General features: G+C 40.6%; 1 protein-coding gene across 1 annotated transcript in view; it reads left to right on the forward strand.

Moving 5' to 3' along the window:
* LOC310938627 (transmembrane protein 132C) overlaps positions 1-20,400 on the forward strand; it is a gene marked incomplete at both ends in the record, with an annotated part of 148,697 nt that overhangs the window by 50,263 nt on the left and 78,034 nt on the right. Inside the window, one exon of the mRNA XM_083903167.1 lies at positions 1,179-2,103. Within this exon, the coding sequence (XP_083759293.1) occupies positions 1,179-2,103 (925 nt within the window). The remainder of the gene's footprint in view (positions 1-1,178; positions 2,104-20,400) is intronic.

The following is a 20,400-nucleotide window of genomic DNA, read 5'->3' on the forward strand; positions in this document are numbered from 1 at the left end:
ACTTCTGTGTACTTCCTTCCTAAGCACTCTACATTCTCAACACTTACTAATGTAATCTCTGACCACATGACAACTTTCCACTCTTGACAGGAGTGAAAAGTGAGTGAAGGTTTGATTGACACAGAGAGGAAAGCAGGGATGAGACTCAAGTGTGTGTGGGGTGGGGGACGTTGAAGGACAGGAAAAGACAGACTGAGTTAGTGTGTCATAATGAACAGGATCGAGACCACGAGGGAAGGTGGACAAGCCCGATAAGCAAGCGACTCAGAACGGCGCCTGTGTTTTGAATTTAGTTAAACAAATTCCTTTGAATAAGAGCAGCAGCTCATGAAAGTACTATCGTATGGAAATGACTCCAACGTACCGTTTTAAATCCCCACTGGATCTGACTGTAGATATGATTGCCGTAGGTTGTAGGCAATGCATGCAAATGTTATGTTAAATGTGTAGCGCCGCCGTCGCCATCCAGGTCAGGATTTAATTTATCCAATTTTTCTGTCACAGGTTGTGTTGATATGGATTTGCTAATGAATCTGTGAAAGTCAAGTGATTCTTAAAGCTGCAGTAGCATTTGGAGATTTTTGTTGATGTTGTTATTATGCCTCTCTAGGTACTGTATATATGCCACATCCTTCATCTTAAATAGGCTCTGCCAAACAATACTATCAGACCTGATTGAGGGTGCATTCATGTGCAGCAGCTCTATACAAATACAGACTTTTGAAGGTTTTTATTGAGCAGTAGAATTCTATTGCCTCCGTCTGTCTTGAAATAAAACAAATCACTTACTGTGTGTACACCGAGAAAGAATGTTTCCAGGCGACATGACCTCTAATCACTATTATGCTGAGAAATGTAGAGAGTATTGTGAAGGAAAAACACTTTTTTTTCAATTAATATAACATAAAATTAATCAGAAATGCACTCCATACATTGTTCATGTGGTAAGCGACTATTCTAGCTGCAAACGTCTTGTTTATATACGTGTGTAGAAGCCCATTTCCAGCAACCATCTCTCCAGTGTTGTAATGGTACATTGTGTTTGCTAATAGCGTTAGATGACCCCAAACTTATGAACGGCAGTGTACAGTATGTGTTGCTACAGATTGATACCACAAGCGTGCTGAGAAACCTAAATTAACCAGGTGCATTTTGTCATTTTTCCCTCTCTGTTTCAGTGGTAGACAGCAAGGTGGTCCTGGAAGGCCTGCAGAGGTATGGACCCACACCAATCTACTTGCCTGTCAGCTACCAGATCCTCAACGCCGAGTCAGCGTTCTTCTTACAAGAGGCAAACCAGGACATAATGAGGAACTCCAGCCTGCAGGCTCGCACAGAGTCTTTCTTCATTCATCAGACCCGGCAGATGCCCTTTGTCAATGCCAGCTACGGGCCACTCTCTGTACAGCAGCCCGTCCCCCTAGAGCTGCTGCAGACCCTGCCGGGGCCCTTCAATGCGCCCTCCAGTGCGTCATCATCGGTGCCAACATCAGCGTCGACAACGCCTCTTTTTGCTTTCAACTGGAAGGTCCACACCTACATCATCAGCGAGCGGATTCACCCCAGTTGGCCGAAGGTTCAAGTTTTGTTCTACGTTGCAGGGAGGGACTGGGATGATTACAGTGCCATCCACAAGCTGCCCTGTGTCAGGATGTTTGCCTTCCACGAGACTCAAGAGGTGCGCGGCACTTGCCGGCTAAAAGGCGAGTTAGGGATGTGCGTTGCGGAGCTGGAGCCTCTGGCCAGCTGGTTCAGCCCTCCCACAGTCAGACCGGGCAGGCAGCGGGTCTCCGACCAGGCCCAGGGAACTCCTGTGGAGCTCTACTACATGGTTCAAACCACAGACAATGGAGACTGCAACGCCGAGGATTCCAGAAAGGGCAACAGCGTTCGCTCGGAGCAGCAGGGGCCGATGGGCTTATTTGCAGGACATAAACCTATGCAACGCATCGGGAGTGTCAGGCTGTTTCAGCCACTGTCGGAGCTCAAGCTGGACAATAACTTTGTGGTGATGGCTCCCTCCAAACCCATACGGCAAAGAGAAACGGTCACAGCATTTCTGGCGTTGTCTACACTCTCCTCCGTGCAGATTTTCACCCTTAGGTGAGTAAGTTTACTCCATTAAGTACAATCACAGTATGTATGAATGTTATGTATATTCTTAAATTAGCCTTGTTGTTGAAGAGATCCCACTTTAAGGGAGAATATAGGTGGAGTTAAATCTGTTCCTGTGATCAGAACCCCCTTTTCATCAAAAATAATCTGTTCTTGGAGAAATCACAAATTAGTCTCACGGCAATTAAGATTAGAGAATGTGTGCAATTTAAACTTTTGACCTCAAGTCCACAAAGTACAAAGTTTCCTCGCCTTTGCTGCTCAGCAGCAGTTGCTTTGTTCAGCCTCACTGATGAATGGGAATATGAGCGAGACGAGGTCCTCGTGTAGGCCTAATAAATTACCCTTATATGATTGTTTGCACAGACAATGGAGACATACAAACACTGGGTTGCTTATTGCGGTTGACTGTTTCAGAACAAAGCTGGAACACATATTTGTGTGTTTTCGGTGATGAAGAAGGAGTTTGCTGCATATCAGATCTTGGCTCTAAACCAACCTGAAGCCTCTTGGTATTTATCTAAAAGTTTCCTGAAGTCTGAGAATGTGTTTTACCACGTACGCCTCTTTTTAGAAGCTTTGCTTGCTGCTGTAAATAATTTTTTTTCCTATATCAAGTGCAATATCTAGTTGTTTATTGTGGCCTTCCAATTAAGATAGAAGGGATATCGCGGTGCTTAACAGCTTTTCAAATTGCATTTGGGCAGGATCGTTTTGACCGGATAATGCCGTAATTATACCTTCCTTTTTATCTATGAAAATTGTTTCAAGTTGCCCCGTTGGAGGTGCAAATTATTTTTTTTAAATATCTGAGGTGACTCCACCACAACAAAGTGTTCATTGATACACTGAGCGCTGTCTCAGACAAATTATTGTTCAAAGTGACTGTAATTGCTTCGAGTTGTTTGATGCAAATGAAGGTGTAAGGGAATATGCTTCTTATTTTTTGTATTTTTTTTTTTTCCCCACTGGGCTACGTTTGTGCCTGAGATCTAAATCATGGCAGATGAAACAGTTAACAGGCTCAGTGTGTGGACCTGTGACAGACAGCCTTGGCGATTTGTCAACCCTGGGTTAGCAGGAAATCTGCCAAAAAGCCTCATTGCTTTTTTTTTTTTCCACTCCAGTGATGATGAACTCCCATGAAGTATTAGTTCTCGCAGTGTGTGTTTATCACATTTGTCAGCATGTGTGTAAACGGGAGCTGTAAAGGCGGTATTTCTTCTTCTTCTTCTTCTTCTTTTTCGTAGCATGGTTGCGGTTGTATCATTCAGAAATTTGTCTTTTTGTGTGTCCCATTGGGATAGACCAGATTTACAAAATCCAACCAAAGTACCTCATTAGGAACCAAAAGACTAAACCTCGAAGTGTTTGAAAATAACTGGCTACTTTATATTAGCTGACTCTTGATGGTGGTGGTGTGAATTCATGTTCTCTTTTCAGTTTGGAGAGTGTGAGAGTGAGAGAGTGTGTGTTGCATGGTCCACGGTCAGGACAGTTTGGGGGTTTGTACATTTATTTGCAAGCCGAGGCAAGCTCTTCTGCTTTTGTATGTGTTTGCATAATGTAAACCAGCGCTTGCTTCTTCATTAAAGTGGTTGAGAGCTTACATTACCAAGTAGCTTTGGTGTGTTCCTCCCACCAGCTAAGGCGCCATCAACTATTCATATTCCGTGGAGTTTGTCTCTTCTCATCCTTCTCTCCACCCTCACTCCCTGCTACAGCATAAAACTCTGACAAAAATACTAGAAGTCTCTCTCAGCAGTCAATTTAATTTGATATTGTGAGCCGATATTATGATTTATTACAGAGTTTTATTTCAGCTGCATCATTGCTGAAAATCCTTTGGGTTCAAATGTTGACAAAAATGCTGATGTAAAAATCTGTCATGAAAATGAACACTGGCCAAAACGGAAGTTGTTGAAGAGTGCTTTGAAATTCAAATTCTCAAATTCTTACACCTTTGACCTTCAAATTAAACCAGTTTAGCTACTGGGCTACATTCAGGTCGACTTTAGTGACACAAATGCAAAAAACCTTAAAGAAATAAGATTTTGTATAATCCTCACATCCTCACATGGGCGGTGCAGAGATGCTTGAAGGTTGTGTACAGTTTGGATTTTTTGAAGTTGCATCAGTGTCCATTATGACTAATTACTCTGCCTTGTTTTTAGGAACCATTTGATTGATCTGAATAACTCATTCAGATTTTTGGCTCTCAATGATTTTAATTAGCCATTCAGAATTTTAAGTTCAAAGTCAATTTTGATGAACAAGCTCAAATTATAATATTAAATAGTGATTTTTTATTTTTACCCCACTCTAAATTTCTGACTCTCTAGACTCATTTAAATGATCAGCAAGATTATCTTTTACATGCCAATGTCAAGCCAGTTCTTTAAAGGTGCATTATGTAATAAATCTAAAGCAAGTGGCCATAAAATCCTCCTCATATGTCACAGAGACTCAGGAATAATGTTCATATAACAAACTGAACTCACCAACAACAACAGTACAGTCAAAATATTTGCATTCAAAAAAATATTTTGCAGACTGCAAATCATGTTTATGTTTTGAAATCATGTTTTGGCATGTGGCGCCACCTACCGCCGTCTACCAATCATTGCAGTCAGTAGAGTCTCAGCTGCTGAGCAACCACGGGTTGCCAGTTACGTCAAAAAACAAACAAAAAGTTATCTTACGAGCCAGAACTTTTCTCTCTTTGCACGATTGTTAAACTGGCTGCAGTGTAACTAATTAAAACTAAACTAATGTAATTATTGAATGTTGAATTCACACACACACGCACACACAGAGTCATGGATGTTCACATACACGGCGACGCTCACTCATATACATGCATGAACCTGCTCGGTGCCAACTGTAGAGTCACGGGGTGTTTGTCAAGCTAAAGACTCCCCGGTGGATTCGCTAATTCCCTGCTCACTGCCTCATTAGCCACAAAGAAAGCGGTGTAGCAGGTTTGGAAAGCGTTCCACTCCTTATTCAACATGCAAATGAAAAGAATAATTTCCTCCTGAACAAATTAACAGGCTTTTCAAAAGATAAATTGCCCCAGCTGTATTGTAATTTTGACTAAACAATCCAACATGTTTCCACGGATCCTCCCCCAGGGGCGGTGTTGCTGATGAATGCAAATGAATTTCTAATTTTTCTCGGAGAGTGTGAAGGTATAAGTATGGGTTTCTTCACACTGTGCCAAACCACACAAGCCAGCATGAGTTGTTTTAATATTCAGAGATTTTTTGATTTGAGCAGGTGAAGGAGTCAATGCTTCGCTGGGAATAAAGCAGTTTTAGTGTTTTCAGGTGCGATGCAGACTACATTGCGGATTCCGGTCCTTAACAGAATTCAGAATTGACAAGTCGTGTGACTTGGGGGAAAATCGGTATTGCCTATTGTTTGTTGAAATATCAGCAGGGGAAAAGGTTAGAATAAAGATGTCCTCAATGTATTAGCCATATCTTGACTGCACTCCTGTGATTCAGTTCTTCGTGAAAAGGTCACCCGAGATATGTATGCTGCCTGTCCATTTCCATTTCTGTACTTGTCTGTACTTTTTCGCTGGTATTCTATCTTCTGCTCGGTCTTGGCTTCTTGTGTTTTTTAACCTTTCCCTCGCAGTGCATGTGCTGTACTCTCCCGTCACACTTTTTGTACCTTGGTCGTCCCTCGTCTTTGAGATCTATCCGGTTCTGTCTTCATGTAAAGTTCGGAATATCCTTCTCCGCCCTTCTTTACCAAGCTCCCTTTGCCGCTTTCACTCAGTTGTCCCACTCACCAGTGTTTACTTTGAAAACATTCATTTACTCATTAATAAGTAATTAGTGATTTGCAGCCTGGGGAGCCTATGTTCACTTTGTAGATTCCACTCTCCGCTGAACCCTGACACCACAAAGCAATCACTTGTTCCCCTCAGCAAGTCATTTAAATCCTCGTATTTTCTGCCATTTCTTCTTTTGAATTTGTGTCTAAACTGATGAATTTATTGGACATTGGAAGCGCAGCATGTGTTACTCCTTGCTTTCTGTCTTGATTTTTTATTTTTTTTTTATTTTTCGTTGCACTCGCCCTGTCCATCTGCCTTTGGAGTGTGGCTGCTTGTCCCAGAGGAATTTTTGTGATGTCCCTGCTCAGCAGAGGGTCATGAGAGTGAGCCGTACCATTCAGAGTGACATATGCCTCCAATACATTTCAGTACTGACAGGGCCAGAGGTTGTCTCGGTTTTTCTCTCTGCTCACTTTGAACTTGTGAATGTCTTGCAGGCTTTTTTATGCCTATATATATATATATAGATATGTATGGTAGCAGAGAAACTGAAGGAAGTTGTAGTGGGTCTTCCCAGGAGAGTTGTGCTCCATGACTGGTCCAGTGAATTACTGAAGTTATGTGCATTAAGAAGAGAAGAAGACTGTATCTATCCATCACAGAGGTTTCAGCCTGTATAGTCCATAAAAGCATTAATTTCACCTCAATCTCTGATGTTGTATCAGATCTTGTCTTTGTTATCAGCGGAAGTAGGCAATAATAGTATTATTACAACTCTAATAAGGGTTAGGGTTGCTTCATAGGTATAATAAATAATACTAAAAAAAACATACTGAAACTCTTACATGAGTTATACATTTACTGGTACACAATGGAAAAAAACCAAATTATTTACACTACAGGCACTGCAGCTGTACAGATGAGTTATTCCTCCCAGATTATTTTATTTTACAACAGGTTTGTTTATGCTGCAGTGCATAACTTATAAATATAAACAAATGTCAGTGCCAACAAAGTTAATTCTACAGCTTAAAATAAACTTGAATGTTCAGTAGGACTTGCGTGCGTTGCTGACAGACGTCAAATCCTCCCTGAATTATGTGCCTTCACGTGCCACTCACAGCTGCTGCTGTTTCCTTTACCATGCAGCTCCAATTAAGTTTCCTTAATGCAGTCCGGACAAGTAATACAAGGTTATAAGACACATAACTTACCAAAGCACTGTGGGGAAAACATTAGAAGACCTCATTGCTTCTGTCCCTTCTCTGGGAAAGGAACCTAGGTCATTTTTTTTATTTAAATATAAATACAATATAATGTGCTGTTTACACTAAAGTGAAATCCTATTGAAAAATGCAGAAATAGCAAACAAAATATTGAGATGTTTTGCAAATGCCAAATGCAACACAACCCTTTTAATGAATTAATCCTGTGTATTAGCCCGAATAACAAATAAAAAAAGACATACATATATTATATAACAAATATATTTGTTTCTTTGGCTCATCGGTACAAACACATTATTTTTCCTCTGGTCTACAGCCATGACTTACATACGCTCATAGATTCATGTTGTCCTTGAATGTGTACCACTTGTTTCCTATTAAAAATAATGAGGTGCTCAAATTTTTACTGTCCATTAGACATTTATAGGTACCTATTTCACTCAAGGTACACACAGGAAAGTGCACAGTCATATGCTTTTACATAAATCAACACCGGGCTAATGTGCTTCAAACACTCAAATAACATGATTTCCGTAAATAATGAATGGCTGCTCTTAAACGTGCACTGTTATGAATATGGTTTGTTGCGTGTAAAGTCCTCTGAGTTACACTTATGGTTAAGGGCAGTGAAAAGGAACTCGACATGACTTCACTACCTTGTTCTGAAAGTACTGTCTTGCAGTTTAAACTACTACAGCTATTTCATTGGGTTAGAAATCTACTGGAGTATCTTATCACGCTGCTGCTCAGACCTTCTGCACCACTGCTACCTCCAGCTCTTGCTCCACGAGCTGTAGATGATATATGTGGGGCTTGAGGCGGTGACAAACAGGGTGGGGATTAGTTGGTGAAGCAGCGGTTTTCTCTAACTCGCGCTCAGACAATCATAAGCTTGGCCTCGCAATCGCTTGTTTATCCTCGATGTTTCTCATAAGGATTTACTCTGATTAGTTTGATCCCACCGACTTGACAGCTGTAACACAAACTCGGAATATGCATATTTTAATGCGGACTCAAGGCTATGAAGTAAAGGGAAGGCGGGGGGAGGGGGGAAGAGGGATGATGAAATCCTGTGGTAGCCCATTTTCGAGACTGACAGGCTGCCACAAAATCTCATCTCGGTGATATAAGAAACGGCAACACCCACTGTGGAGTTAGAGATGTACAAAGATTGAAACACAGTCAGACACACGATAAACAACGGGGAGAGGGTGTAAGAGAATTTCAGTGAATAGCATTTACTGATTGCCTGAGAGCAGTAAACATGCTTGCCACTTCTGGTTTTATTCAGAAAACTTTCAATCATTAAAACTTAATTTTTGCGAGGAAAGAGAGGAGGGGAATGTCGGACGGACTCGACGTGTAATGGAAAACACTGTCTCGCTTGAAAAGAGGAATCAAAGGCGCTATTACTCCAAACAGCAACCAAACTGATTGTGTCAGTCGGGCCTGGTGTTATCTGTGCGAGCCTGTTACCTCAATGTCTGTTGAGGATTCGTGGCACTTTCTCCTGCCGTAGTGCCTTCGCTGCTTTAGCTGTCTCCCGTTTGTGCTCACTCAAAATACTTGCTATAAAAGCTTAACATCAGCGTCTTGTCTTAGCGGTTGGTGTAAAACAAAAAAAAAAGTATCCTAGTGGAAGGGGCAGTTAATGATTGCTGATGGAGAGTGGGTGGATGCTTATGAATGACAAAAAAAATAAGAGAGTGGCAGCTGAACTTGGTGTTCTGGCAGGAGAGGTGCGCCGCAGTGGCTGAAATTCACTTTGACGTGAAATCCATGTGCTATGATTATGCTGAGGCGTATAAAAGAGATCCATCACGTTACTCTGATTATTACTGAGTCACTGAGCAGGGCAGAACCATACATACATACTCTGCATTTTCAAAATGGTAAATGCTTTTCATTCATATTGTGCTTTTCTGGTCTTGATGACACTCACAAAGTGCTTTTACATTACAGGTTTGCCATTCACCCCTTCACACCCATTCACTGACACATTCATACAGCACGTCTATATTCAGCGTTTTCCTCTTTTACCCTAACTATCACAGTCATTTTACATGCTGCCTTCACACACGTCAGCATGTAGGTAAGTGGAGCCCGGGATTGAACACCTGACTTTCTGTTTGGAAACTCCACTACTGAACTACAGGCTCCAGGTAGAACCTATTTATAAAGGTTCCACCTGGAACGCATTCGGAGGGCTCCACCAAGAACCCTTTTAAAACTGCATCTAAGAATGCACAAATTTGTGCATCTAAGAACGCACACATTTGTGCATCTAAGAATGCACAAATTTGTGCATCTAAGAATGCACAAATGCACAAAACTAATGGTTGCCACCCCTATTGGCAACCATTAGTGATAGGCCTAGAGGTTTACAATTGGCCCCATGTTGAGTTTTTGGAAGCAGAAGTTCACAGATTGACCTTTTGAATGTAGTGTCCACTAGGTCTGTCAATTTTTATTAAAATTGCAAGACAGCCAACTGCAATTTTCAAAATCACAGGAGGCGTTATGTGGATCAAAGAATCATTTTAGGCTAATTATTGTCATTTACGCGTCTTATTCCCCAGACTGAAGAGAACATCTTTGTTTCTGCCAGATATGCACAAATATCACATCACGTCATAATTTTAAATATGTTTTTTTGATTGAAAATGAGAATGCAGATATTCAAATCATATCACCATTGCAATTCCTGTCAAAATAAATGCAATTAGATATTTATTCAAAGTCGTTCAGCCCTATTGTCCACTCTACGTGCTGTGATTTATCCTCTGAAAATTGCAAATGAGACCATTAACTCCTCAGGAAAAAATGTTTACACTTATTATAAATCAAGTGAGAAATAGGCTCGTGTAGAAGTAGAAGCTCATTTTCCCGTGGAAGGAGCAAATGGCGATAGTCTGTCAATTTTCATTTCAGAATAAAAATGTTTCTGCTCAGTTTGGTGTGGTGTGCTAAAACATGGATGCCCATGGATCATGTGATGGCATTATATCTGGGATTGCGAGTGTATTTTCATCACTCCCAGACCATGTGGATTTTAAAAAAGGTGTCGATTGACACTGCAGAGAAGAGACTGACAGCAACATTAAGGCAAGTGTAAGGGAGGAACTTCCTCCTGGCAGCTGCCTGATGGTAACACGTATGAGGAAACGATTGCAGGAACATGCTATAGAATCTATAGAAGCAAAACCACCGAGGAGCTTAGCCCTATATGTGATTTTATTCAACCTGTGTTTCAGCAGTTTTAGAATCCTCGTCCACACAGCCATAATAATCGCTGGTCTTCTGTGAAAGTACCGCTCCTTAATAGCGTTGAAACGATGAAAGAAAAAAAACAGTGGAAGAATGAATTTCTGTATTTGAGTCTTCGTCTTTGTTTGTACGTTTAATTGCCCCTTGGTGAATAAATAAAGCATTTTTTTGGAGTAGAAGTGAAGATGAAAAAAGGTTGAGAAACACAAAAACCGGGTCCTCAATAGAGATTTAATTAAACTCTCGAAGGTTTTGGATAGCAAAACAAAATCACAGTTGAATGGTGGCTATTGAGTTGGCGGTGCTCGAGACAAACCTGACAGCAGTGATTGAGTCTTGTTGTCATATCACACAGTTTTAGAAAGTTGTGATGGCTTTGGAAAAGTTTTACTTTTAGTATTTGGATACTTTAAAAAAAAGAAATACATTGCTTTTGCAATTGATTTTGTTTGTTAAACAGATTCTTTCTGTCTGATTTTCTGAAATGTTCCTACTTTCTGGCCACACAGCTGGTGTAGCGGTTAGATCGGTTGGAATAAGGGCTTTTCTGCATGGAGTTTGCATGTTCTCCCCTTGTGTGCGTGGGTTTTCTACAGGTTCTCCGGCTTCAATTGACTGTTGGCATGAGAGTGAATGGTTGACTGGTTGTTTGTCTCTATATGTGGCCCTATGTCAGCCAAGATTGACACATCAAACCCCTGTGACCCTCCTGTGGAGGATAAAGTGGTAGAAAATGGATGAATGGTTGGATGTCCTTCCTTCTCACATCGTATGTTCTATAAATTGTATTTTCTGCTCTCTTGTCAGATTCGAGGAGTGTTTTTTTTGCTGCCACTTTTCCATCGAGATGCTCACAGCCCTTATATGACAGTGTCATTCATTCCTGGTCTCACCCATTTCAAAGCAAGGGCAATTAAAATGACATAAGTGTTGTTAAAATTTTACCTTCTGCTAGAGTATCTTTTATGTGCTTAGCCTTTATTCCCAGAACAGGTTGCCTTCCAGCTGAAACACACAGCCAAGGCAGTGACAACAACAACAAAAAAAGAAAGGGAGATGGCAGTGACAAAAACCTAGAGAGAGTAACAGAGAAGTGGAAAAAAGAAAAGGAACTGACAAAGTGACGGAGTCTGGGCTTCTGTGGGAGAGTCATTAGGCTGATATAATATTCAGCTCGCGGCTTGGAGCTGTGCCTTTGGCTGAGCTTTGAGCTGTGTAGTGTTGGTCAGTCTGGCTGTAGATAGTCGGCAGGTCAGCCATTGACCTGCAGATATAAGCCGGTACTTTGGATCCAAGCCTTTATCATCCTGTGGGGTTAACACCACTGTGGCTGGATAAGCCTTGATCTGCTCAGGGGAGGTTTTGGATTTGGGGGGGTAGTGTGTATCAGTATGTGTGCAGGCCGAGAGTAAGACATCTGTGATGGCTGTTAGTGTGTGAGATATGCATTCTGCATGACTTTGTTTTTGGTGACAGGGTAGAGAGACAGAGAAAGAAAAAATCAAACGAACCCTTACGCGGCACGGATCTGTGCCACAGGTGCACCCTTGGTAAACTGCAGTGGGAATAATACACAATTCCTTATATGGACGTCCTGGGCGTGTGCGTGTTTATCGATCACGTCTTCAGGCTTTATAAAATGCATTTTTTTGAGTATGTAATGGTTAATTTTACATCACAAATTCAAAAAACGAACAAGCAATTACTTGAATAATTGATTAGTAAATTAATCGTCAACTATTTTGATAATCTATGTATTGGTTTGAGGGATTTTCTGATCGTTTTAGCTTCTTTAATGTGAATATTTTCTGGTTTCTTTGCTCCACATAAAAAAGAAATCATTAAAAACAGAATCATTTTCATTTTGTTAACAAAACAAGACATTTTCTGGACCAAACAATTACTCGAATTATCTAGAAAATATATGACAGATTAACCCGATTATGAACAGAATCGTTAGCTGCAGCTCTAGAGTAGTGATACCTGTGCAGAAGTCACAAAATTGACCGTCTTTATTTTATTTTTGTTCATAAAAACGAGCCAAGTGAACTTGGAATTGTGACGCATTTCCAAATTTCACAAATTCAATCCAATTTTAGATAACTTTTTTTGCTCAGGTGTGTTTGTATAGTTGGTTTGCCTAAAAGGACATAAGACACTATTTAATATACTCTGTATACGTTTTAACATAGTAATGGAAAAAAAAGCAGCCTAAATAATGTCCTGTGTTCTAAGGGTTATTGACAGAATGTGAGTGTTATCAACTGATCCAAATAAATGTGTGCACATGATTGAAACACTCAAACTTAATGGAAAAATAAGATCGAACAGAATAAAAAGAAGTGTGTGTGCACAGAGGTGGTGGTGTGTACTTGACAGTGTGAAACAGACAATTCTTTGGTTTGCTGAGATTACATGGTTGGAATTTTCTAACCATTATTTATCATTATTTTCGTAGCTATTTCATAACATTGTCAATAAAAATCTATTGTGGTGCACAATGGGGTGTTCTTTGATTCGAACAATAACACCCAAGGACGTCTCTCAAAGAAAACCCAGTTCAGACAAAGTAAAACAGATAGAACAAAATTAACAATAATAGTAAGTCAAACGTTGTGTAACTGTTCAACAGGTTGGATAAAAACAAGGTGAACAATAATGATAATAATAGCTCTTTTTCACACTCGGGTGCTTATTATGATACAACACCGGGTCTAAGGAAAACTACGTGCGTCCTTATCTCGCTGCTGCTGTGTCTTTATAACAGTGACACAACAATAAAACTGCTCGCTACACGACCGCGGTCTGTTGCCACTTGAAGCAAACGACTCCATATCGCTGTAAACGTGTAAGAGTGTGAGTGTCTTCTCTATTTGACAGTGTTGTCATTTCAAATGAATAGTATTTCCTCCTATCAAGCCTCTCCTTTTTTTAGCGGATGCAGAACTGAAACCAATTCTGAAATAAATCCACTGGGGGAGAAAGAGAGAGAGAAAAAAAGCAGTTATGCTGCACATCCTATAAATGAAATATACGTGGATAATATGACAGTGATTTCTCCATTTATGAATACTCTTTATGGCTGAATGACAACATTGTTATGTGCCTCATGTTAAAGTCTAATTTTAACAGGAAAACGGAGTTTGTGTAACGCAGAGCCATCTCTTTCAGCTGCGTTGGTCGGACAAGGTACAAATGCTGCATCACAGAACCTGTATGGTCCTCAATGCAAAATGTATGTTTTCTATGCAGTCTACTGTCTTTCATGTGAAGGCTTTGTGAAGTCCTGTGCGACTGTTTCACCTAGTTCACTCCTCCGTTGGTCGTTTTTTTTTTTTTGGAGCGCACTATTGTTGACTGGAGGATATCTTGGCAGGAGTGGCACTCTTTCCTCAGCACAGACGAGCTGTGTTGTGGCCCCGAGGACTCGCTGTGATTCTCTTTGTCTCTTTCCTGACATAGAAAAAAAAAAAAAACAGACGCAAGAGCAAAGAGTGTTCGCTCACACAAACACACGTCGGAGAGCTTTGGATGTTGTTTTTTGCAAAGCTTCGGCGGGCGCTTAGGCGCATTCATGAAGATCATGAAATGTGTTTCTGTCCATCTACGAGCCGTCTCCCTGTACAGGGTCACAGCTTCATGTCCACGCTGAAATTACAATGCACAGTAGCGCTGTAAGGAACTACAAGTGCCCAAGCTGGTATGTATGTGTGCGCTTCTGTCCCTTTCTGCCCCATTTTCCAAAATGACTTTCACTTCCGTTATCTGGATGCACTTATTCAACCGTTTAGGAATAAGCTCACGTCACAAACATAGTCACAAATCTTGTCGTTCCTTGGAAGTCATGAGGTTCTGCCGTAATGAGTACACTACCGTCCAAAAGTTTGGGGTCACCAATACAAATTTCTTGTGTTTTCCATTAAAAGTCACCGTTTTATTCATCAAAAGAGTTGCAAAATGAATAGAAAATATAGTGAAGACATTGACAAGATTAGAAATAATGATTTTTATTCAAAAAAATGTGAACATAATTGCACAAGGGTTTTCAAGGGTTTTCTAATGATCCAATAGTCTTCGAACACAATTAGCAAACACAATGTAGAACAGTGGAACACTGGAGAGATGGTTGCTGGAAATGGGCCTCTAAACATCTATGTACATATTCCATTAAAAAACAGACATTTGCAGCTAGAATAGTCGTTTACCACTTTAACAATGTACAGAGTGTGTTTCTGATTCATTTAATGTTATATTCATTGAAAAGTAATGCTGTTCCTTCAAAAATAAGGACCCAAAACGTTTGAACGGTAGTGTATATGGGTGCAAAACTCTATTTCTCTGCTCTCTGGTATCCAACCATCCGTCTTCTACCGCTTTATCCTCCACATGAGGGTCGCGCTGGGTGCTGGTACCAATCTCAGCTGACATAGGGCGAAACGCGGGGTCACGCCCCGGTCAGATCGGCACTTGAATTTTCTAGATGTCACAATAGGAGTTACGGTAACGAGGAGTAAGCGTTAAGATCTCATTCCTACAGCCCCAGACATGACATTTGGGGGGAAATAAAGCCCTCAAAGTTATGGTCACAAAATAAGCATAACAAATACTAATTTGTGGCTTTATCGTTCCCATCAACAACTTGGACAAATGGGTAAGCAAATGGAGCGCACGCTCGCTTGAAACTGTGTACCAGAGTAAAGTGAGAAAGATATTCATGGATTTAACAATAACATTTAAATAAAACATTGTACACTTAATAATATTTCTAATTACTCAACTTATAATGGTAATAATGATTCCTTGCAATGTCATATCTGCGGCTCCCTATATTCTAGGTTTATATTATAAATGTTAATATTTTGATGGTATGTCATGTGGCAATGCTCCATTATTGTTTTAAAACTATAACAAAGCAATATTGCAGTGAAGCTTGCCTTAAAATACTTTAATCATTTGCTTTTTGAGACATTTGCTGGTGTTTTTTTTTTTTTTTTTGAAGTTCACCTCAGTATCGCACTGTTCTTTTGCTGGTGTTTTTTTTTTTTTTTTTTTGAAGTTCACCTCAGTATCGCACCTTTTCATTCTCTCCTTGTCATTTTTCTCAACTCTTTGTTTTAATAATATCGGGGGGGAGGTTTTCTTTGTCGTTTGGCTGAATCTGATCTCAGCGTTAATGAGCGAGTGAGGGGAGAAAAGAAAATTTGAAAATGTGTGTAGTTTAAAAAAGAGCGCACAAACCTTAGCGTGTCATAAACGTGAATTTGTTGCGTTCTGATGCTCCTTCATCATTTCGCTCTCTCGCAAATAATCTGAGATGAAATTAACGGCCCTATTTCTGGCCACTTGAACAAGAGTGAGAGTAAAATGAGCAACATGACTTAATGCTGTTTTAGTGACAGAGTGGCCCACTGAGGCGCCGTTGTCCGTTTATTTGCCGAGTAACTAATTCAATACTTGTACCAGTTGTTGCAAAAGAAAAATGAATGTTTTGAATGTTGTTGTATGTGTGTGCCTCAGCTGCAGTGTATTGACTGCTTGCTCAGTGCGTAGCTAAGTGCTACTTAACGGACTCAAGAGCAAATGCCAGTGACAAGAATCACTATCCTAAAATTGATACAGTTGGCTGAGTGTGTGGCTTTTGTGGATGCTGATAAAAGATCACTTCACATTTTCACTGACCACTCTGCCAGTGCAGTTTGCCTTTTTTAGATCTATATCACACAAGCCTTTTTCATGAGGTGCATTTTAAGTTCAGTCACATAAAATGAGACTTACCTGAAAAACATGACCTATTTTTCATTTTTGGGTTTCTTATGCTCACACTTAGACTCCATATCAAGGTTGCACACTTCTTAAAATAAATGGATTTTAATATGTCATTTGTGGAATGTCTTGAAACTTAATTTGTATCGTTAGTAACTGAGTTACTGTAAAAGCAACTAGTTACCACGGTGCTCTATGTAGGTTTCGCAGAGCCCTCTGTGTCTTACCAGGAAATATTACACTTCCTTAGCCAATCATAATTACTTATGCAGTAGTCCCGCCCTCCTCACCAAATATCGCAGCTCCTGCGTGTCTGAGAGAGCCTGAAAACAGCTTTAATGAGCTTAATTACAGTAACAAGCCACGTTTATTTGTCAGTAAAGGTAACAACAGTAATTAGTTACTGAAAAATATAACACTGTTAATTTTAATGCTGTTTAACCACTGGCTACAACACACTAAAAAAAAAAAAAGGTTTTCAGGGACTGAAAAGCATATCCATGTAATGCTGTTTTGGACGGTTCCACAAAAGCATGTAACCTGGCAATAGGTGAGACCTTGAAAATCCGCCAAAGCAAGGATGGGCCACCATTTTGGGTCAAACCTTTATATAAAAACAATGCTGAGGCCTAAGGTGTACTTTTGAAAATCGTTGTCACTTAACGCAGTCACTGCCACTGCATGGGGAAATGCAACCTGAAAGTGTATTATGCAAAGAGGAAGCCATGTATTGATGTTATGCAGAAATATTGCTGACTTCTCTGTGCCCCCATTTCATCTGAGATGGACTGAGGGACAAGTGGGAACATGTTCGGTGGTCAGACGAGTCCAAGTTTGAGCTTGCTTTATGGAAAGACTTTTTTCATATTGTCTTTTCACTTAACCCTTCTGTTACTATGCTGTCATCGCCGACAGGATTTGGCACGCATACTTCTCATTACCGTAACTCCTAGACCGTTTGTGACACAGAAAAAAAACAAAAAAACTATGGCGTGCCGATCTGTCCGGTTGAATAACTGCCAGACATTTAAAGTGGAAAGTTATTTTAGGTTCACGAGAATAATTAAAACCATACTTTCAGACTTCAGTGTTTTGCGGTTTTAAAAAGTGTCCAAACTTTGCTGGAAACGGGGCTTGTTGTTTTCTTGTCACGCTGATTTATAACATATTTGGTAAAAAGCGGTGCTTGACAGTCACCTTGTATTATCAGCGCCGCATGTGGTGGAATCCAAATCCGGTGACTGACAGCAGTGCCTGCAGCACTTTGCTGTCCTGAAAGTAGCTGTGTTTGTGTCACACAAGACTCAAGGGAAAAGAAATGTAACTGACTGCATTAACAGTGGTATTTTTAACCGAGAACATTTATGGTATCACACAGAAATTACCAGGTGAACCCTTTTTCTAATTTTATTTTATTGTCACATTAACATTCCACAGTCAGTTGATGGATTCAATACAAGTTAAGTTGTTTTTTGGTATAGTTTGTTGAGTTTGTACAACATAAACAAACTGAAACCAAGAGGCAAATGCATCAGAGTATTCGCCCCTAAACAGCTTAATTAATAATTTCATAGTAATTAGCTATGACATTTAATTCATGCCCTGATCATAGACCATGGCTAGAGTCACATTTCAAAGCACAGTGTGTGTGTCTGTCGGTGTTGGATGTGTTAATCCAATAATTTGCATACTTGCTTTAGGAAATCAAAAGAAAATGCAGGACAAATTGTGCGTATCATGAGGAGTTCTGGAAATGTGACTCCGCTAACCATTCGTTTTATCAGTGCTTTATAGCGTTTTGCTCTCATCAAGGTCGGTCAGGCCTGAATGACCCCTTCTTTCATTTCCCTGGCACACAGTGTTTGACTGTGGTGTGGAGGAACAGACCTGACATTGTCACGCTACAAGGCTCAATGCAGACAAGCTGTGTTGTGGCCGGAGGGAGTCGTGTGTACACAGACACACACACACACACACAAACACACAGGAACACACAAACAGAGAGAGAGAGTAGCCCAGGGGAGTCCTCTATGAAGGGATCAGTGTAAACAACCCGTGGCAGTCGAGGTGTTGGTGGCCCTGTGAAGTGGAAGCGAGGCTTTGGGCATGGTGCTGGCAGATAAGCACTACTAACGTACAGGAGTGAAGTGAGTTGGTCATCCCTGTTAGAGCACCGCCGGCCACCCATTCCCCTGGCAACACATTACTGCTGCATCACACCGAGGAGAAGCTCAGGCGCCTGCGGGGAAAGTGAAATGTGGGGTGAGGGCATCACACATCCTGTACGTATGGTGCAGGTTCATGTGTGTACACACACGACCATTAAGTTAGACTTAAGCCGCACTTCCACCATGCTAGCTCGACACATGATCACTTACATGCAACATGTTTTGGTAACACTTTAGATTAGAGAACACATATTCACCATTAACTAGGTGCTTGTTAAGGGTGCTTTCACACCTACAGCATTTGGTGCGTACCAAACGTGTTTGGTCCCTAGTTCGGTTCGTTTGCGTAGGTGTGAATGTAATCTCGGTACTTTGGTGCGCACCGGATCAACCCGTCCGAGACCGGTCTGAAGGGGTGGTCTCGGACTGCTTTATCTGCCCTACTTTGGTACGGTTCCTCTGGTGTGGAAGCAACCAAACCAAATACGACGAAACGGTCTAGTTTAATGCATTATCGGTATGAGATGAGATGCGGGATTACCGCAAATTTTTTTTACATACAGCCTGCGACCTTCTCTAGACAAACAAAGCCAACCTTCTTTTTATGATAAAGAGCCACATGTCAATAAGAAAAAAACACGACCTCCATTGTTGCCCTTTGTTTACCGCGTCGTCTTCTTCTTTGTGGAATTTATTTGCAAGCTACGCCGTGTCACGCTGGTATGACATCGTGATAATAGTTGACGCAGCTACATAAATAGCATCATGTGATTTAGGTATCTGTCCCAAACACGGTCAGATCAGGGTGTATTGTTCCAAACGGCACCTTGACGAGCTGAACTGCACTATACCGCTTGGACAAAACTAGGTTATATATAACTGGATCGGTGTGTGAGGTGTGAAGAGGTTTATGTGCCCAATTAAAACATGTAGACATGTAGAATTCAGTCAGAGTACACATTGTTGTCATGGTTGCAATAATAAAACACAGCAACAACCGTGTCACTATATTTATGTCAATAATACATATGCTAAGCTTTTATAAATATCATGCATGGTTTAGGTTTAGGCACAGAAAGTATTTGGCAATCGGGTTAGGAACATTTTTTGTGGGTTTAAAAGGTAATGTACTTTTTCAAGTTTGGATTACTTTCGGGTTGGATATCCTGGAAAATATTTTAATTTTGAATTCAGATTCCAAGCCTTTGCTTTCTTTAGACCTGTGAAGCTACGCCTCCAGAGCACAGGAACGAGCAGCAAACAGATTCACGAGCACTGAGCAGCATCGGGAACCTTCGGTACTTTTTCGGTGACGCTAACTTTTTCGGATACTTGTTCAAATGACATCGTGATGCGGTAAAACAACAAATACTCTCCAAAGATCACAAAGACATACAATTTACCTACCTGTCCACTACCACCATGGCATTATTTTGCAGCCCTTTCTGTCGCTAACCGCTCAAACTCAGCACCGATGGGGGGGGCAGATGGCAGTTTGATTGATGCATCAGAATCCAATTAATTAATTGGATGGTGTTTTTACAGGCCTGTCCGCTCCACAGGTGATTGAATTTGTTTTATTTCTGTAACAATGCATCAATTGATTGGCTACAATCTGGGCTGGGAAGAGGTTTTCAGAATTTCAAAAAGGAGCAAACTCATATCCCATCCATCAACCACAACCTCTATCAAGCCAGGAAACTATAAAACGCCCCATCACATGATGATTAATTCTGTGTTCTCTGGGAGTGAAATTGAAACCTGAAATGTTATTTAAAAAAAATAAATAAATAAATAAAGAACTGCTCATAAGTCTATGTGTAAAAATAGATGTATGTTATCTCCACATATGAAGAAATAACCTGTGATTTTCAGTTTGCAGCTCTGAAAAAGAAAAAGAAGGATGTGTGACATGTCAATATTGAACAACAAAATTGGTTGACCAACATTTGGGCGGCAAAATAATCCCCAAATTTCACCCTTCCTCTGGTGATGTAGAGCATACACTTCCCAGTTAGTGCCAGATAAGCTCTCTGAATACATCCTGAAGTGTGCATGATGAAACCATTTT

The sequence above is a fragment of the Microchirus variegatus genome (assembly GCF_963457635.1).
Source record: "Microchirus variegatus genome assembly, chromosome: 16".
Classification (NCBI taxonomy): Eukaryota; Metazoa; Chordata; class Actinopteri; order Pleuronectiformes; family Soleidae; genus Microchirus; species Microchirus variegatus.